General features: G+C 33.7%; 2 protein-coding genes across 5 annotated transcripts in view; both read left to right on the top strand.

Moving 5' to 3' along the window:
• Positions 1–3,215: 3,215 nt before the first annotated feature.
• LOC119602523 (uncharacterized protein DDB_G0290685-like) lies at positions 3,216–4,543 on the top strand. Its single transcript, XM_037954095.1, has 2 exons — positions 3,216–3,675; positions 3,790–4,543. The coding sequence occupies exons 1-2, from the start codon at positions 3,349–3,351 to the stop codon at positions 4,435–4,437; spliced, it is 975 nt and encodes a 324-aa protein (XP_037810023.1). The 5' UTR covers positions 3,216–3,348; the 3' UTR covers positions 4,438–4,543.
• Positions 4,544–10,312: 5,769 nt separating this feature from the next.
• LOC119602527 (PDZ and LIM domain protein 7) overlaps positions 10,313–21,344 on the top strand; it is a 33,680-nt gene continuing 22,648 nt past the window's right edge. The window contains exons 1-2 of one of the 4 annotated variants that reach the window (XM_037954099.1): positions 10,313–10,459; positions 14,539–14,867. In XM_037954099.1, coding sequence (XP_037810027.1) covers positions 14,655–14,867 — 213 coding nt within the window. In that variant the 5' untranslated portion in view covers positions 10,313–10,459; positions 14,539–14,654. The remainder of the gene's footprint in view (positions 10,460–14,538; positions 14,868–21,344) is intronic. The other 3 variants (XM_037954100.1, XM_037954102.1, XM_037954101.1) reach the window with 3 other exon arrangements.

Consider the following 21,344-nt stretch of genomic DNA (forward strand, 5'->3'; position numbering starts at 1 on the left):
ATACTTACGTAAATAGATGTCGAGTTTAAGTGTTGAATTTGATCCCCATGGGCCCACCAGAGAAACGAAAATAACCTCTTAATTGTTGAGTTTATCTTTCTATTATAGATACAAATTTTTAAGTCCGCCAAGAATTAATCCTGATTTCGGAGAAAATCTGATCTCATGAAATCTTTTACTAGACCTACATAGTACATAATGTACTATTTCACATCGAGGGTATATTCACTTTTTGTAATTTAGTCACATCATTGCTTAGGGTTTATTTTTATAATCTGTCTCGTCTCTATTTTAGCCTATGGATCTAACTACGTCTCTGTAAATTACAATAAACAAAACAAAAAAAAAACGTCTATACAAATTAATGATCATTTTGACCTATTACATGCGAAAATGAATAAAAATGTTGTCTTATCAACGTAAAGCCTTATTCGTATAAATATAAATTACGTTTTAAAAATAAATAGGAAAAATTCTTTAATGTCTTGATGATCAGAAGAACACAAAAAAACTGCAACATCTAGGAAAATACTAAATAGTACAGACTATTTGTTGGATTTTTTCCGAAAGTAAATACAAACAAATTATTGAGAATTTTAAAGATTATTTATAAGTTAAAAATAAAAACTTCGCATTGTTTTGTACGCAATTAATTTTACGAAGAAAAGATGAAAGATCGCATAAATATATAAACAGCGCAAAAAATTTAATAATATTTTGATTCGAGTGATATGGCTTAATTTGTGATGATAAACATTCGATTCGTTTGGCTTAGAGTTTTAACTTAGGGGGTTTTCAATATTATTATAGTAACCGGTTATTTATTAAAGAAGATTCTGGTTTTGTACCGTTTTAAGATAAAAATCATGCCTTTACGACTATATATATTTGAAAGCACTTATAGATATATATTTTTCCTAAAATTGGTGATGTTGTACCTTTTATTCAGAGACCAAAGTAATAATTTTCTGCAGGATTGAGCTGCGCTTAATCCCATTGAACTTTCATATGGCATAAGGGATTTTATAAATAAAAATGACTTGGCACTGTTACAGGGGTCGCCACTAGGCTAGACAGGTTACATTCTGACAATGACTCTGGCAACCTCTAAGGTATGAATTACTCCTTTAAATACTCACTAGAAGGGGTTGTAACGTGGTAACCTCTAAGACGCTGAAACTTTGGAAATTGTGACCTATAACGGAAAGTTGAACAATAAAGACTGGCGAAGTACAAGTTCCCTCTTCGGTATATTAAGTCGTTGAGAATAAGCTCATGGGGCACAATCATGTCTATCGCATATGGAATTATGCGTCTACCTTATCATAACGACAGATGTTCATATAATAAAGTAATATGTGAAATTAAATTAAAATTATGATCGAAAGAAGGCCAGTTGGTATATTGAAATAGTGAATAAGCCCCGTAAAGAGCCTATGGGGCAAAAGCAAGATGAGAAATCTCCTCGGGACGAGAAGCCTCCTCCTTCTAAGTGAACATAGACGATTACGGACACAATTGTACTAAATTGGACAAGCGGATTCATTCATATGAATGTGGATATTGAAACTTTTGGACACTTGACTTTTGACATTGCTAGGCTTTCGTCGAAATAAGATCCAAATATAATGGGAGTGTTTTTATTCCAGATGTAACATCCATCACGAACAATGACCCAATGAAATTGTGAATACTAATGTAGTGATGTTCAGGTCGATCCGGACAGGTCGATCCGGGATTGATATATTTAACGAAAACCAGAAGGTAATTTGGGCGATATCAGGTAATAAGGTTAAATTTAAGACTGTATTGAATTGATAGGGAGCACTGAAAGTATACTCTTCCACAGATAAACTTTGCATAAACATTTGGGCGCCAAGCCATTCCGGAATAATCAGCTACGAAAGAGTTTTAATTAATATTTAAGATATAATTAAAAATATGAGCGAAAAAACTCATAAGGCCGCTTGGGAACGGCGGGTAGTACCGCAAATATCTTATGGAATTACTCTAACAAGAGCAGGACGAGAAGTTTCCTCAGAATGAGCTATTCCGTAATTTGTATAATGGAACGGAATTACAGACAAAGCTGTGTAGAATTGGATGAGCGGATTCAGATGAATGTAGACCATATTTAGAGAACTCTTTAACACTTTACTTGTCAATTCCAGACTTCCGTCGAAATTAGATCCAAATATCTTGAGAGCTATGTTATTCCAGTTGTAACATCTCTCACGAACATTGTATGAAAAAAAAGCTATGAAATTGTGAATATTACTGTAGTGGAGGTCCGGTCTACTCGGTCAAAGACTGATCAATACAGCATGACATGATCATTAAGCTAAATATCAAGTTTCATGCTAAGGCTCATGGAACTCAAACTTAGTATACAGCTTAGTTCCAACATAATAGTAAGTACGATCCATTAATAACGCATTGTTTAATAATCCATATGAATTCGACAGAGTGTCATACATCTCGACCTTTTTAAGTTCGTGGTGAAAGCCTAGAGACTGCCTATGTTGACTTTAGTGGTTGACGCGTCGAGTTTTAGTTATATATATCCCACGGCCTTACCAATAGCGTAAATTAGGAAACATATGTATCTTGGCTTATCCTAGGAAACCATCAATGAAGACTAAGATCGAGTTATCCGGTGTTTGCACACCACTGTTCTCTTGATGGCATTCTGATTTGGGACTCCCAAATTGGGAGGTCCCATTAAAGTTTAGTAAATGTAGTCTCGGTCTCCCCATTTCTGCTGGAATGGTGCGATGAACCTATGTGATCATATTGTTGTACTCCTGACACTTTAAGACTAAGAGACGATTTAGCAGAAATGCATACAATATTAAAGCAGTGCTTCCTGACTGGCCTGAGGCGTTCACATTCGATTCTCATCATTACATTTCCACGAGAACTATTTGAGTTTCTTTGGCAACTCTAAACTATCAAATCTATGTGATTAGAGGTCTGACTGAATTGACTTTTTTCGTCATTCTACTAAATTACTCTATAGTTGGTGCATAATTGTCCCAAATCAACTTTTATCAATTGGAAAATTTGGCTCAGTAGAACTAATAAATACCCAATGTTTCCCCTTAACAATGACGTATAACAAGTAAATCGAATAATCGATTAACTGAACTGAAAGTAACTAGAATGTTAAGACAAACTGATAAGAAATTGCTGAAAATCAATAAAAACTTAATAGGAATTTATGTTAATGGAACAGTATACAAACGAATTGAGCCGTAAAAACAACGTTGCGAATTTAAACGAAAGTGTTAAGAAATTGTTTTTATTAATTTATATAAATAAGCTATTTTTTTGCGCAAAAACAGGATAATGAGATTATTAACATTGTGTGCAGTATTGAGTGTGATACTAGCAGTATCCTTGGCTAGTCCGGTTAAAAGACAAATCCGTGATGTATCCGATGATACATCGTCTTCGGAAGAGAAAGAAGAGATCAAAGTGAATAATATTGTGAAGGACAATAATGAAGACGGAGACAACAACTCTTCTGGTTCTAGTGAAGAAACGAACAAGAAGCATAATATTGTAAAAGATGATCCTCAAGAGGGTAGCAGTTCGGAAGAGGTGGCAGATAAACCCAAAGAACATCATGTTATAGTAGTGGTTGATGATGATGAAATTTTGGATATTAAGAAGGTAGCTAGTAGAACCAAAAGATCATTTGATATCGAAAGCACATCACATTCCCATAACCATTTAAAAGTTAAAGATGAAGGTTCTATTAAATACGATAAATATTTGAAATTGCAGCGACTTAGACGTGCTCTAGAGAGTGAAGATGGTTACTTGAAACGTTTAGGACGCAGTGCAGATACTTCGGAAGAGAATTCTTCTGAAGAGGAGAAAAAGGGTAAAAAACCTGCTGCCAATGAACAGCATAATGAGGCTGGCCATGAGAATGCTGCAGGAGCAGAAGAAAAACATGCTAACGCTCCAGCTGAAAACACAGATGCAGCACCAGCTGATAACGCAGAGGCCGCACCAGCTGAAAAACCAGATACTGCTCCTGCTGAAAAACTAGATGCAGCTCCTGCTGAAGCTGAAGCTAAACCTGAAGAGGAACACGTTAAAACTGATGCGGCCAGACGTAGAAGAAGTGTTGATGCCTCCAGCGAAGAAAATCAATCTGAACAGGAACAGGATGTTAATGAAGTCTTTATTTTCAGCAATGAAAATCAACAGGATTCCGAAGAGAATTTCAAAACTGATCAATTGAAAAACAATGAGTATGTACTTATAAAAGTTAATTATGATTTGGAAAATGTAGAAAAGTCTCTGGAGAAGAATACTTCAAATGAGGATTATGCCCAAGGATGTGGAGGCAGCAATGGTAATCAAGACGAAGATTCAAATGAAAATTCGAATGAAGACAATGAAACCACAAATAATGCACGATAAATTTTTGAAATTGTTAAAAACTATATATTTATAATTAAATAAACAATTATGTATAAATAAGTAAAATAAAATAATTTTTAAATAAAATAAAACATAAATAAATTTAGAATTTTTTAAAAATATTTTAAAATTTAAAAGATATTTAGAATACAATCATTTTGAAAAAACAAAAAATTAAACCAACTTAAGTACTTTTTCCCTATAGCCACAAACTTATTCATGTACTTAGTAAGTGCTACTAGTTTTTAAACACACGAAATGTTTTTTTATATTTAAATTTTTTTTTTTTGTTTCATTATCAAGGTTTTAACACATTTTTTTTCTTATCAGGGCTTTTTAGTCACTCATGCAAACATTAACATGTATGATGACTTTAATCATCTTCACTGTCAAAGTACAATTAATGAAAAAAAAAAAAAAAACAAAAAGAAATTGTAACATTAGTAAGAACAAAAATGCATACATATTTAACAAATAGTAAAGTAAATAGCTTTAGATTAAATTGAAGAGATAAGAAATATTAGAAAAAATATTAGACAATTTCACCAAACATTGTTTACTACCCGCCCGTCACATCGTAGATAAAAACCTACATACTTTATGGTTGTTATTATTAAAATTTATACCACAGGTTTTGTCAAAATTTTAACTGAGTACTCACTGTGATTCACGATCTTGGCTGGTGTACAAACGGAAAGTATACTGACTTTGTCAATCCATCTGTAACACATCCAAATATACATATGTATTTATTCCAGGTTCTTTTTTACTCCGGGGAAAAGAGGTGCTACCAATACCTCTAGTCTGCCGGGACTATAAACTGGTGATGATCAAATGTATCGTCGGCCTTTCCTTGGAATGATTTGTCATGGGGTCTAACCAGAGTACCATATAATCTGGCACTATGGGTGGCCAGTTGTCCGCAGGACTTGTCCTGGCTGATCAGTTGTGGTTCCTTCGGGATCCACGTAGTGGCTGTGGTTTATACCCAAATTCGCGGGGAGAGAATGTTGGTTCAAGGACGGATCCAAATGCCATATATGTCTGGATTCTCTTTCCGGTGCTGTTGCCATCTCAACAGATGAAACTAGGTGATGTGACAGAGCAACTTATGCTGGATTCCTTAACCCGTTGAGTATCTCTTACTCTTCGCAAAGTAGGGCGCCAGTATAGGTTGAGGAATTTTCAGGTTGACACTTAGTTGCTGTTGCCTGTCATTCCGTAGATCGTTCTTTATGGTCTGAGAATTGAACTGATGTAATTGGTGAACGATCGGGAAAGACTCCTCCGCCCGACAGGAAACAAGTATTGATTTAGTGGAACTTTTACTTCTCCTTCGGAACCAATAACGAACAATCGGGAAAGACTCCTCTGCCCGACAGAAGACTACTAATGATTTAGTAGACCTTTTACTTCAGGGAAGTTCTCGGTGCTGTTGGCATCTCAACAGAATTCATATTGTTTAATGCTACGCTACTTATGGTTGAGGTCCGTTCCCTCAACTTGTCGGGGCATTTATTGGGTTTATTGGTTTTTGGAAATATCTACATTCAGAGGGATCCTGATTTATTGGCTGGGTATTTCAGACTACCAAATACGTCTCTAGGTGCTATTGACGAATCAACAGAGCCATCTCAGTAGTGTGGTTGCACGGTCCTTAAGAAGTTAAGGTATGCACTGGAATGGGTCATTAGTTGATGGGGATTGCATTTTAAATAATGCAATCTTGCATGACATCATAAGGGTGGTCTCCTTCCGGTATACCGGAAACTCAAATAGTTCTCATGGAAACGATCCTGATTTAATGGCTGGATATTTCAGACTACCAAATACGTCTCTAGGTGATGTTGCCGAATCAACAGAGCCATCTCAGTAGTGTGGTTGCGCGGGCTTTAAGAAGTTAAGGAATCCACTAGAATGCGTCATTAGTTGATGGGGATTGCATTTTAAACAATGCAATCTTGCATGACATCATAAGGGTGGTCACCTTCCGGTATACCGGAAGAATGATTTCACCTGATGTTGGGGTTGTCGCCCCTTCTATTGACTTTAGACCAGTGATTGTTTTTTTTTCTTTCCGGGTTTGCATTGGGATTGATCCCATGCTGCCTGTCACTCCGCAACGGGGCTACTATGGCAAGAGATTAGATTTCTCCAGCAAAGTGCTTGTACATGGACCGGCTGAGCCATGTACAACCTGCGTTCTTTATAAAAGGATTCAGGGGCTCATGGTAGACCGTCTCTAGTCTACCCAGTGGATGAAAGAGACCACGGTGAAATAAGGCGGTCAAGGCAGGACTTCTCGTTAAGCACGCGACATGTATTACTCGAGGCTGTACGTGCTTAATTTCAGTTCAATATTATAGAAAACTCAAAAAATACCTCTTGATGAACAAAAAAGTACCAAAAAATCCTTTATTAGTCTTATTTTCCAGATTCATGATTCTAGATTTAATATTATAGAAAACTCAAAAAGTACCATTCTCATGTACTCAGAACTCAATTTTCCTTATTCATAAAAACGTTTTTATTTTATAACAAGTTTATAAACAAAATTTGCATACAAAGTTTGATTTATAAATAGTTTATAAAATATAATGTTTAATTTCATATTTCTTGGTTTAATATTATAAAAAACTCAAAAAGTACCAGTTAAAGAACGAAAAAAGTACCAAAAATAGTCCTTGGTACCGGATTTCCAAATTACATCCCCATTAGCATATTTAGTGTCACTAAATCTAACAATTTTTAAAATGTTATCAAAATTGGCTCAATAAGTTTGAATATAATCAAATTTTCCGATAATATCCACTTTGGTACTTTGTTCTCTCTGTTGGAGTAATAAAAATGTTATTCCAAAAAAATGTCAATATCGTAGTCCATCCATCATTAAGTATTCATAAGTATATGTCAATAAATAGGAAACAAGATTAGCTAAGGTTAGGTTGATAGGTAACTACATCAAATCGGAAGAAATACCCCCAGGCCACTATCGGGCTTGATGTGAGCTTTATTTCATGGAAAATATTTGTTGGTAAAAACGGAAAACTTATATAGTATTCACTGATTTTCAGAAACTCTGTTTCGTATTCACTATTTCGTTTCCGACTACTCCCGAGGCGTAGTCCATCTGTTATGACCCTAATTGCCTTTTGCCTGTCAGTGAATATGTTAAGTCCAGTATACGCCATATTTATTCTATCCTAATTTACGCATTCCGTTATTTCTCGGACTTTTACCTGGAAGCTAGTATAGTAATTAGGTAAACGGTGGTATATTTCAGTTTCTGGGTCTTCAATATAGAACTCCATGCCCACTTTTCCCCCAACTTAGAGCCATCCGTATAGCAATGGATTCCAACGGGTATTTGCTTTAATGTTCCGTTTGACCAAGACATTCTATCTGGAATCAGTGTTTGAAAGTTTCTGACATATTCTGTTTCTGGTATGTGATCGGGCACGTCTGATGATGTGTCCAGTATTCATTGATGACGTGTCTTATAGTGACAGTTCGCCAGTTCGTCTAATGTTATGAGTAGTTCGGCTGTAAGTGCAGCCTCATATCTTATAAATGCTTCAATGGGTGGAATATCTAGCAACGTTTCCAGAGCATTGATTGACGTAATACTCATGGCACCACATATAACCAAGCAGTATGTACGATAAACTCCATGTAGTAGTTTGATATTACATTTTTTCCAAAGAAGTCCACCAGATTATTGAAGCATAAGTTAGAATTGGTCTAATTACGTTTATACAAAGCCAATGCCCATTTCATGGTTATGATTCTCCTACATAGTGCCTAGTACAACAGATGTACCTTGTTCATCCTATCCCCTATGTGGTGTCTCAATTTTTTTTCGGTCAAAGATTACAGCTAAGTAATTCTATAAAGTAGATAAATTCGTTTAAAGCGGTTTCCATAGATCGTCCCTGTACATAAGCATACTGCTCTTATAAGGGGGCCTCGTCTAGTATACGGCTTTTAACTTTACTATCGACTATTCGTTCCAAGGTTTTAAGAAGGTAGGCCTTAAGTCTTATCATCCTCTCTTTTCTACTTTTCCATATCTTTCTTTTCTTCTTACAGGTATTTTTATAAAGGGATCAATTTGGACCCAAGTAAAGCTGCATTTTGGCTACCTGTGAAAACCTAACCTAAATCTTATCGGTCGATAGGATATAGCTGTCATATAACTAGGTTTTTCTGGTTTCGAATAAATATTACCCTTTCATCCTGCCATTTAATTGGTATATGTATGTCAATTTCAAGCATTCAGTGAACATCTTTGCTAGGTGTACGGAAACCAGTTCCTCCCCCATCTCCATACAACACGATGTGTACAACTAGTGAGCGTGGAGTCGTTTATACAGATTAGCTGTTAGTGTGAGCTGACAATAACAAATTTAGATCTTATTATATAGGCAAGTTCAAGTGAATATAATTATTTTACCACGGCGGTGATATTGAAGGCGAGTACTTACCACGCTCGCTTAGAAGTAGGGTGTTAGGTAAGTACTAACAATGATCGCCTGCGAATAAGGAGTTAACATTTAAACACGCCTTTGTAAAAAAAAACACATTCAAAAACAAAATGTTAAGGCTTAAAAAGTAAGTGCTTACATATATAGTAATTTGTATGTCAATACCAGACTACTTCTATGTAATGCAACTGGTATGTAGTAGTCATTGAAAAGAATGTTTATGAGTAAGTACAAGTCATTGCCATGTGTTTTCCTGGTTATCTATGCTAAATTTTACTGTATTGCTTAAATAACGTATTCATTCTTTTGCACTGTACTGTAAAACGCAAAACTTTTCTGGAAGCTTTTTTCGCATTTTTTCCACTTAAAAAGTTTATTGACTTTTTGAGGAAATACATGTTTTTTGATTTAAAACACAAACGTATACAATTGAAAATTTTGCTACGGAATTCATTTGGGAAAATCTATTTAGTTTTTTTTGTTTTATTTCAATTCTTTGTCTGGCAAACAAAAGAACTTCGTTCAAGTGGTCTAATAATATACTAGATCTTGGCAAATAGTGTGTGTTAAGACAACAAGAAATAAGTAAACATTAAGACCAATAGGAAATGAAAGAAAAATAGTATGATAAAGAAGTATCGCTAGAGCTTTCAGATGTTTAACCGATTATATTCGCTAATATTCAACTAACGTTTTCACAAGAATCGGGTTTTTGCAGTGGAACCACTAGGAGCTTAATTAGCTACATTTTACACTTCTCGATGCTACAACAACAACCTAATGTAACCTAAAAATAAGCGCTATATGTAAAATATCTAATTATTAACGAAATTTTTCGATGTTTGTTTCATTATAGGACCTTGTTCTTATATATCATAGATCTAATAAATGAGTAAATTGTTATATTAAACTCTGGGAGAATCGGTCCAAAATTAAACCAAACATAATCCAAAACAACTCGAAATAACGAAAGTGATTTCTCTTTTTTTAAAGTTTGAAAATCTAATTATTTGATTTTATTTATTTCCAATTGGGTATTTCTGGTTATAAAAAAACAAACAAATCTTGCACATAAAATTTCTACACGGAGTGTAAACAAACCGAAAAAATAGACCTATCCCAAAATAACTTAAATTGACCCAAAATAGAATCTCTTGACACACGCTACACACAGATGGATGCCAAAGAGTGATGAAAACACGCAACTAGAATTAAGAAATTTACAAAATATATGTACATACACATACATACTTATTTGTTTAAAAATTTATTTACGAAATAAACTACTTAAAAAACTATTACTGCCACAAGAAAAAAAAAAAAACTATAAAAAACTAATGATTTTTTTATTCAAAATCTTTAGAGAGCAACGGAAAGAAAGAAAGAATGAACAAAATTTCGAATAGACCACGAAGGAATGAAATTGTAACTTTAAAAAATAATCAGTCGCTAAATTGCAGTGTAAAATAGTAAACGTGAAAAATTAAAAGAAAAAACTAAAATCGAAAATTTTTTGTGGAAAAAAAATTTTAAAAAATGTAAAATATTTTATAAAAATAATATTTAAATAAAAAATAAACTCTATAAAATTAAAGTGCAAAGTCATTTGCTTTAAAATAAATTATAAAACAATTAATATAAAAAATATATAAATATTTTATTTCAAATATTTTAGTGATCATTACGTAACTTTAAAAATTTTGAAACCTTTTTTCAAACTAAGTAATTTTAAAGTTTCAGAATGTGTGTTTTTTTATAAAACAAAAAATAAATATAAACAAACCGGCATTTAATAAAATATGAGCAAATATATTTGCTCATAATTTTATTTAAAATAAATAATGTTTTAACAATTTCATCTCATAACAAAATTTTATATATTTTATAAATTATATTTGCAAAGAGTGTCATGAATTAAGAGAAATAATTTTAAGAAAACTCTTTTCAAACAAATGAATGCTCTTAATTTATAAAAATCTGGTTAATGAGTGATTTTTTAAAATTTTGTATACCCTACACCACTATAGTTGAAAGAGCATTTTATGTGCTTGTGTTGATATGTATTACACTTAAATATTTCGGTGCCTATAATAAAAGCACTACAGTTCTGAAAGCTCAAGTTTTGTTTGAAATCTATCAATGATAGCTCATTGTCCCCTTATGGCCCCGTTCCTCTTTGTTTAAATGTTACTAAAATCAGTAGAAATCACTTAGATCTACATCTTAACTCACCTTGGTAATCCACTCTTTAAAATTTCAAAATACATATTTATGGACCATAGATGAAGAATGTTAAAATTGTTCTAAATCGGTCCAAGATTTTAAATAGTGCCCTACAAATAATCAGTCGTAATTTCAGTAAGTGATTTAGTTATACGACAATCTTAATAAAATTTAGTGGAAGTAAATTTCAATTACACACAGAAGTCGAGTGCTTTGCGTGCCAAACTTCCTAATTTCACGGTGGTACTATTTCAACCACAGAATGAACTATACGCGACCCACCACGGCACCTTTGTGACTTGCAAAGTCTAGCTTTGCCGACAAGCAGGCTTGGGGGGTAATAATTACATTTTCAATTACAATTACATTTGAAGTAATTGTAATTGAAGCTTTACTAATTACAATTACTTTTAATTGTCATTGAAGTTTTGCCAATAACAATTATTTGTAATTGTAATTAAAGTTTTGACAATTACTATTACTTGTAATGGTAATTGAAGTTTTGCCAATTATAATTACTTGTAATTGTAATTGAAGAATTACAATTACTTACAATTACTTGTAATTGTGAATTTTGCTCCTTATAATTACATGTAATTTGTAATTAGTAATACCTTAATTACAATTACAAGTAATTTTAATTGGAAAATTTCAATTACAATTACAAGTAATTGCAATTGGCAAAACTTCAATTACAAGTAATTGTAATTGGTTATTGGACAATTACAAGTAATTGTAATTGGAAAAATTTCCATTACAATTACAAGTAATTGTAATTGGTTATTGCTCAATTACACATTACAAGTAATTGTAATTGACCATGTAATGAATTACTTTGTGTAATCATTACCCCCTGCCGACAAGCTATCTATTCTCTGACCAACACTGCCTCGTTGTGTGACTTCCGAGATGCAAAAACATTAATACCGTTTACAACTATATAGATGCAACAGTATCAAGGGAAATAATTAGTAGGGAAGTAATTGGTAGATGATTTAGTTATACGGCAATCTTAATAAACTTTAGTGGAAGTAAGTTTCAATTACATATAGAAGTCGAGTGCTTTTTGTGCCAAACGGCCTAATTTCACCGAACTATACTCGACCCACCACGGCACCTTTGTGAAAGAACACGCAGTTTGAAATATTCAATAATGGCTTTGCCTGTCATTGTCTCTGACCATCGCTGCCCCTTTGCTAAACTTCCGAGATGCAAAAATATCACTTCCGTTTAAAACTATACAGATGCAATGACTTCTGTTGATTTGGCCACAGGATCTGGGGGAGTAATTTATATAGGTGTGGAAACAGCACCGAAGCTATCCCGATATATAGATTTCACCTTGCAATAGGGTTTAACCCAAAATTTTCTTCCAGCATTTTGGATCCAACCACCGCCACCACGTGCACCCCGAAGGGATCTCTCCAATACTCGGATACTCTAACCTATGAGCCGCCGGTTCTCGTGGTATCATATAGGATAGGTTCTCTGGTTCGAGGCCCAGTCAAATGATTCCAAGGAATGGCCGAGAAGTCAAATGGCATCACCAGTTTATAGTCCCGGCAGATAAGTCCCTCTTTTACCCCGAGATTGCAATAACACCAAACCATATAAAGCCTGCTTTAGAAAATATGTTTTTCGTCAATAAATCACTTAAATAATAACTGACATTACTTGGATTAAGTTACTGTAAGTTGAAAGTAGGAAGTATTTATGTATTACAGCACGTCGGAAAAAACACACCCAGATCACTAACGGACTTGTTGTATGCAACTTTCATTCAAAATGTTGGTGGAAAACCCTTATATACATATCTATCCAATGTTCAGAAACTCCCACGATATTTTGGATCCAATTTATACAGAGAATGTATACCAGCGTTTCACTGTTCTCTCCATGGTGGAGTGTTTTATTGCAATAACACCAAGCCATATAAAGTCTGCTTTAGAAAATAGGTTTGTCGTGACTTGAGATAATAACCGACATTACTTGGATTGAGTTACTGTAAGTTGAAAATAGGAAGTATGTATGTATATATTACATCACATCGGAAAAAAATACACCCAGATCACTAACGGACTTGTTTAAGCAACTTTCGTTCAAAATTTTTGTGAAAAACCCTTATATAGAGCTCTATGGAAGGAATTACAATCCAATGTTCAGAAACTCAGTTTCCAAGACTTAGCTCCTTAGATTTTTCAATCAGTATTTCTGAGGTAAATTTTATCCGTTATAACATCGTTCCCAAGATGTTTTGGATCAAATTACGACAGAGAATGTATTCCATTGTTTTACTGTCCTCTCCATGGTGGCGTCTTCTAGACATTTCGACAAACCAAAAAGTGTCGTAATGTTCATGAACGTTATTATACAAAAAGTCCATGGATTACAAATAGTTCATATATCAAGAAAAACCTCATTTCGGGAAGTCGATTTAGCCATGAATTTATTTGTTCAGAACAGGCTTCTCGTTTTTGTTCTTGAAGGATTTTCTCGCCCATGTTCATGTTAACTTTTTCAAACTCCATAATGATGAGATTGCAACTCGAGGAGTATTCAGTTATGGCCTCTTGCAGTCCCATATGGTTCTGGATTTAAACTTATAAGCAGTTATCGCCCCAATTTCTTCTAGGTGTCGAAAAATATGTTAACCTCTGTTGGCGCCATATTCAATCGAAACCATTTTACACATTCCGTGATACCACGGAAGCTACGGTTGTGGTTTGGTGGACGTTAGTATATTTCGGTCTACGGGCTTTTAATGTTGATCCTTAGACCCGTTTTTACACCCAGTTTAGAGCCATTCATGTAACAATATATTACCGCAGAAGTTTTCTCTATTGTTCCTCTTGACCAATAGCAATCTGGTTCGTCTGTTAGATATGTTCAATATATATTGATGATGTAGTCGCTAAGCAGGTTATAGTCAATTCGCCTAAAAACAAATAGTTGCTCGGCTATAAGAAATGCCTCATATCTTATATGACTAGCAAATTTTATTAAAGCTGTGGTTGACGTAGAGCACATGGCCTCACTTACACTCAAGTAAATATACCCGGATCTCATTGTAATGGTATTATGTTACACATTTTGTCCAAAACATCATGAATGTTAATGCAGTTTGCTATCGAAGGATTACTCTGTGTAGTATAGAAACTCATTTATCACTGTTTCCACTGATTTATTCTTTTCAAAGCATGTCACTTATATTTCAGTTATTTGTCCGATATTCAGCTTTAAATCATAATTTTGACCAGAATAATTGTTTTATAAACCAATGTGCAATAGTATAAAGTACTCTCCGCTATAGTAGTATAGGTAAAAAGTTTTTGTAAATTTAAAAAATCGCTCAAATTTTCACATTCTTTTTCTAATATGTGTTCTCTTAAACTAGCCACCAAAAATAATCTCTTAAAATTTTCAACATAATATTTACTCTAGACATTAAAGAGTTCCAATTTTATATTATAAAACAACTGAAAATAAAAAATTAAATAAAAAAAGACAAAAATGCCTGAACCAAATTATCTAAGTCTCTACACGTTTACACCGGAACCACCGAAAAAATCCCCCATCATTAAATTGTCATGTGGCATCGGTGATACCGATGGTTTCCCAGCATTTGATGTTGATTCTGAACAATACGCTGCTAAAGATGACTCAAAATGGGGTTTCCTCATTACGGGTGGCGCTGAATTTCACATGCCGCTAACCGTATTTCAGGTGAGTAAACATCAATGAAACAGCAACAAAAACAACGTTTTTTTAAACGTAAACATGCGAATTCAAATATGTATCTCACACAAACATATCTGCATAATATTTGCATATCAAATATACTACATATGTATATGTATGTATTTATGTGCAAATTTACACACACTCAACCACACGTGTACAAGTGCTATTGTTTATTCACATCACCCAGCAGTTCGGGGTAGCTGTCCTCAAACTAGTTACCCCGCATAATTTATATTAATATATTCCTTTCGATAACTGTTCAATAGATTAGTTCTAATGTGTTAAATAACATGTTTACTACAACAAATTATTTTAACTGATTACACTCTAGATTACTTAGAGACACTAAGGTAACTGATATGTTGAATAACTTAAAAATTACTAATTCGAGTCAACCAAGTAGCTAGATAATTGCGAACAGGACTGCCTTTTTTACAGAGAATCATCGGGCCAATTTTCTTGGATTTCTTAAATAAAATTTCAAAATATTTATTTGTCTGTTTTGAAAAATTTGTACAGGGTTGTTTTAAAAGTTGTGTTTATGGGGATATATTTGCAAATCCACTTTCAAAACTCTACATAATTAAAAGAGTTATGTTTTGTTCGTAATCGATAAACTCAGGATCTACCGAACCTAATAGAACGAATTTTCAAATATACATACATATGTTTAAGAGTAAATAGCAGTGTTCCTGTGAACTTGTATGTTTGTCCGATTGATGGTGCCGGAGTTTTAAATATTAGTTAATTACACCAAAAACGATGAAGCGATAACTTCAGAAGTTTAGGGCTACATAAAAATGACATAAAAATATATGCCAAACTTAGGACCTGAAACGCGGGCTGCGTTCAGCTAGTATCTAATAAATAGTCTGGACGATATTTATTCTCTATACCATTGACCGGATAGCAAAATTTTAATAACATTGCATACTAAATTTTGAAATACCCATAATGTTTGGATCACCTATTTTTTCAGCAGCTGTGTACATGACAAATTTTTCATTTATTTATTTTTTATAACCTCTACCAGTGAATGTTTTGGGTATTTGATCTCTGTGTTTTTTCATCTAGTTTGTAGAGCTGGAATGAAATAAGTCAGTAGGTACCTAAAAGAATTGCCTTTAAAAAAAGTACGCAAATAATCATCAATAAAACAAATTTAATAAATAAAAGTATGCTTTAGTTGTTGTATCTTTAGTGATAAACAGGGATGGAAAATTATGTACTAATGTTATTTTTACTACCACCATCAAAGTGCATTGATTTTGTTATTCCTTTAGTTATTCAAATTGGAGATATATATAAGTAAGTAAGTCTGTTCAAAGCACGATAGAACCAACGATAGAACAAACGAGACGATTTTGATTTAATTCTTTAACTCTAAAAAAGTGACGATAAAGCACCCGATTGTTCGCCAAAGCTTATGGTAAATATAGTTCCATAGGATGCGGAACATGGGTATATGTGTATCGGAAGCACTAATTTTGAAGATTAAAGATATGAAAATTGGCAGCTACTCAAGCATGAAATTCAAAACATAACCCAGTCATATAGCTAAATCGACACCAAAGCCACGCGTTCCCACAATTGGATATAGTATGTTTCGGAACGACCCGAGTCTTACTCGGCCAAAGATTGTCAACTCAGCGAAAGCTATATCAGAAGATCTGCTGGAGTCTGGCCAGACTATCATGGAGAACTTCTGCCGAATACAAATGATATGTTTTTGATCAAAAACCGCATAGAATACTCGGCACTAAACTGGGAAATAAAAAAGTCATAGCAATCTGCATTGAAAATACGGAAACCAGGTGGAAGTCCGTTCTATTATAAAATTCAAAACATAACCCAGTTAAATAGCTAAATCGATACCAAAGCCACGTGTTCTCACATTTGGAATGTCAGAAGGTCTGCTGGAGTCTAGCCAGACTATCACGGAGAACTTCTACCGTATACAAATGATATGTTTTTGACCAAAAACCGCATAGAATACTCGGCACCAAACTGTTAAACAGAACAGTCATAGCAATTTACATTGAAAATCCGGAAACCAGGTGAAAGTCCATTCTATCTCGGAATGTGAAAATAGATTGGTCTGAATATGGCGCCAACAGAGATTAACATATTTTCCAACATCCAGGAGGCAATTACGTAGATATCAACTGATAAAGTTTAATCAGTTAAAGTATTAGACTGTAAGAGAGCCATAAGCGATTACTCCTCCAGTGCTAATCTCTACATCGCAATTACCAGGACACTCGGGAATAATCTACAATAAATGATTAAGTGTACTTGCTATAAAGGGAAGGAAGTTTAAGCAAGTTTATCTAAGGAATGCAAAACCGTTCTACGCAAAGAATACCGAAGTAAAATAATGGGTGAGGGAATAACTACTTACAATAATGGAAGGGTAGTTCTAACTACTTAAACCTTGTTGGGAACAGAATTCTCCTCAAAATGAATAAGTCCGAGGTGAGTTTAGTGAGAACACATTTAACGGAGGCAACTATTCAAATTTGGACGGTCGGAATATAGAGCATGTGGAGAGGATATTGAAACTTTGGAGTACATTCTCTGTCTTTCTTGCAAAATTTTTGTTGATAAAAACAAGAAACTTATATAGTGATCAGCGATGCTCAGAAACTTAGTTAACTGGACTTAATTCCTAAGAATTTTGCAATCAGTATTCAGTGTAAGGAATGTTATCTCAGGAATAATATCACTTCCATGATACCTGGATCTAATTTCAAAGAAAGCCTGACATTGGCAGAGAAAGTACTTTAGAGATTCATTGTTCTCTCTACATGCATTCGTACGTTCAATCTTGTAAAGTTGTTCCCGTAATTCTGTGTGTCCATTCAGAATACAACCTCTGAAATGCTCATTTTGAGGAGGCTTTTAGTCCTGCTCTCGTTAGAGTCACTCCATAGGATCTTTGTGATTCTACCCACCGTTTCATAATTCCAAGAGGCCTTTTAGGATTCTCACGTTTACATTTTTAATTCAGCACTCGTTTCGTCAAATGGTTTTCGGTTGATGTCGTTCCTGTTGGCGCCATATTTATTATAATCCAATTTGCGCATACCGTTATTGCACGGTCTTCTGACTGGAAGCGGATTCCTACGAGTATTTGCTTGAATGTTGCGCTTAACTATGACATTCCATCTGGAATCAATGTTTCAAAGTTTCCGACATATTCTGTGTCTGTATGCGATCGGATAGATCCGATGTTTGTGTATAGCCTACCAATGTTTCCAGTAGATATTGATGTAGTGTGCCTTTGGTCAGTTCACCTGACCAAAGCGGCTGTAAGTGCCTCTCCATATCTTTTATATGCGTATATGTTTCAATGGGTGGAATATCTAGCAACGTTTCCAAAGCCTTGGTTGACCTAGTGCTTATGTTACCACTTATACCCATCGAAATGAAATTCAAATATCTTGGAAGCGATGTTGTTTCAAATATTAAATTCCTCGGGAATACTGATTGGAAATTTCTAGGGAACTACTTGTAGAAAACTTAGTTTCTGACAATAATTCCACACAAAAGGCCCGTGTATTTTTTCTGATCTTTTATAATGTACATCCTCCATTAAAAATATAAAAAATTCTTAACGCATTAGATTCTTAAAATCGGTGAACAGCCATATCACTGTACAGACTCATATCAAATAACATTTTACCAAGTATGTATATCGCAGTACGTTTTGTAATACCACAAATCCCAACTTTGATTTCCATATTTACAAATTCTATTCTGAGTGTGTGCTTGATAAACAAATCAAGCAGAAGTTCTAGATAAGCCGTTATTTATTTACACATGTTCGTGTATTTATTTACCCATGTGTTTCATTTTAGTTCATAACTGTGTATTTTACCTTAACGTTAAACAGTATGGAAAATCAAAAGAATCTATAATTTTTTTTTAAATAAGTCTACTAAAAATCACGTAGCTAAAACCTAAAATGCATAAAAATATTCTTTTTAATTTTTCGCCTTTTATTATAATGTTTTCTTTTATTTAATTAAATATTCCTCTTATATTTTCCCATCAAATGAAACGCTATAGGTCATCAATGAAAGTTTAAAATAAAATTTTTATTGGAAATTTTTTCCTAACAAAATCAGAAGGTTGAGTAAAAAAATGCTAACATAACCGTTAAGTTGTTAACATCCTTTTTCCGAATGAACAAACATTTTGATAAAGAAATATTTTCAATGGAAATTTTTCAAAAGCGAATGGCTTTGTATTGAAAAGTGGACGCAGGATGTTACAAGATGTTATTTAGATATGTATGTATGTTGCTGTGAGAAGAAGGGATTCCATCAGAATTAAACGCTTGCTTAAATTAAATTATAATTAAAAGCTAATCGAGAGTATTTTACTTTGAACGGATTTTTTTGGCATATTTATTACCTCTGATTGGAATTTTACAAAAACTAAATACTGATTTTAGAATTTCATCAAAACAAACATTCACAGTGTTTCAGAGGGTACTTAAGATTCCAAAAGAATGTAAAATTGACAGTCAAGTTTCCGAAATTAAATAAAAATTTAAAATGATTTTCGGAAGAATTAGGATTCCTGTTCTATAGTCTAGTCTATAGTCTAGTATATAGTCTAGTCTATAGTCTAGTCTATAGTCTAGTCTATAGTCTAGTCTATAGTCTAGTCTATAGTCTAGTCTATAGTCTAGTCTATAGTCTAGTCTATAGTCTAGTCTATAGTCTAGTCTATAGTCTAGTCTATAGTCTAGTCTATAGTCTAGTCTATAGTCTAGTCTATAGTCTAGTCTATAGTCTAGTCTATAGTCTAGTCTAGTCTATAGTCTAGTCTATAGTCTAGTCTATAGTCTAGTCTATAGTCTAGTCTATAGTCTAGTCTATAGTTTAGTCTATAGTCTAGTCTAGTCTATAGTCTAGTCTATAGTCCAGTCTATAGTCTAGTCAATAGTCTAGTCTATAGTCTAGTCTACAGTCTAGTCTATAGTCTAGTCTATAGTCTAGTCTATAGTCTAGTCTATAGTCTAGTCTATAGTCTAGTCTATAGTCTAGTCTATAGTCTAGTCTATAGTCTAGTCTATAGTCTAGTCTATAGTCTAGTCTATAGTCTAGTCTATAGTCTAGTCTATAGTCTAGTCTATAGTCTAGTCTATCTAGTCTATAGTCTAGTCTATAGTCTAGTCTATAGTCTAGTCTATAGTCTAGTCTATAGTCTAGTCTATAGTCTAGTCTATAGTCTAGTCTATAGTCTAGTCTATAGTCTAGTCTATAGTCTAGTCTATAGTCTAGTCTATAGTCTAGTCTATAGTCTAGTCTATAGTCTAGTCTATAGTCTAGTCTATAGTCTAGTCTATAGTCTAGTCTATAGTCTAGTCTATAGTCTAGTCTATAGTCTAGTCTATAGTCTAGTCTATAGTCTAGTCTATAGTCTAGTCTATAGTCTAGTCTATAGTCTAGTCTATAGCCTAGTCTATAGTTTAGTCTATAGTCTAGTCTATAGTCTAGTCTATAGTCTAGTCTATAGTCTAGTCTATAGTCTAGTCTATAGTCTAGTCTATAGTCTAGTCTATAGTCTAGTCTATAGTCTAGTCTATAGTCTAGTCTATAGTCTAGTCTATAGTCTAGTCTATAGTCTAGTCTATAGTCTAGTCTATAGTCTAGTCTATAGTCTAGTCTATAGTCTAGTCTATAGTCTAGTCTATAGTCTAGTCTATAGTCTAGTCTATAGTCTAGTCTATAGTCTAGTCTATAGTCTAGTCTATAGTCTAGTCTATAGTCTAGTCTATAGTCTAGTCTATAGTCTAGTCTATAGTCTAGTCTATAGTCTAGTCTATAGTCTAGTCTATAGTCTAGTCTATAGTCTAGTCTATAGTCTAGTCTATAGTCTAGTCTATAGTCTAGTCTATAGTCTAGTCTATAGTCTAGTCTATAGTTTAGTCTATAGTCTAGTCTAGTCTATAGTCTAGTCTATAGTCCAGTCTATAGTCTAGTCTATAGTCTAGTCTATAGTCTAGTCTATAGTCTAGTCTACAGTCTAGTCTATAGTCTAGTCTATAGTCTAGTCTATAGTCTAGTCTATAGTCTAGTCTATAGTCTAGTCTATAGTCTAGTCTATAGTCTAGTCTATAGTCTAGTCTATAGTCTAGTCTATAGTCTAGTCTATAGTCTAGTCTATAGTCTAGTCTATAGTCTAGTCTATAGTCTAGTCTATAGTCTAGTCTATAGTATAGTCTATAGTATAGTCTATAGTCTAGTCTATAGTCTAGTCTATAGTCTAGTCTATAGTCTAGTCTATAGTCTAGTCTATAGTCTAGTCTATAGTCTAGTCTATAGTCTAGTCTATAGTCTAGTCTATAGTCTAGTCTATAGTCTAGTCTATAGTCTAGTCTATAGTCTAGTCTATAGTCTAGTCTATAGTCTAGTCTATAGTTCTAGTCTATAGTCTAGTCTATAG

Source organism: Lucilia sericata, unplaced genomic scaffold (assembly GCF_015586225.1).
Source record: "Lucilia sericata isolate MDLA Ls3-8-SP2 unplaced genomic scaffold, ASM1558622v1 Contig000237F_arrow, whole genome shotgun sequence".
NCBI classification, from domain to species: domain Eukaryota; kingdom Metazoa; phylum Arthropoda; class Insecta; order Diptera; family Calliphoridae; genus Lucilia; species Lucilia sericata.

Excerpts from the sequence above, each read along its gene's own strand:
- LOC119602523 (XM_037954095.1), top strand. The coding sequence starts at position 3,349 with ATGAGATTATTAACATTGTGTGCAGTATTGAGTGTGATACTAGCAGTA. Across the intron at positions 3,676-3,789 it reads AAATTTTGGATATTAAGAAG|CGACTTAGACGTGCTCTAGA; the intron begins GTAGCTAGTAGA and ends TTGAAATTGCAG.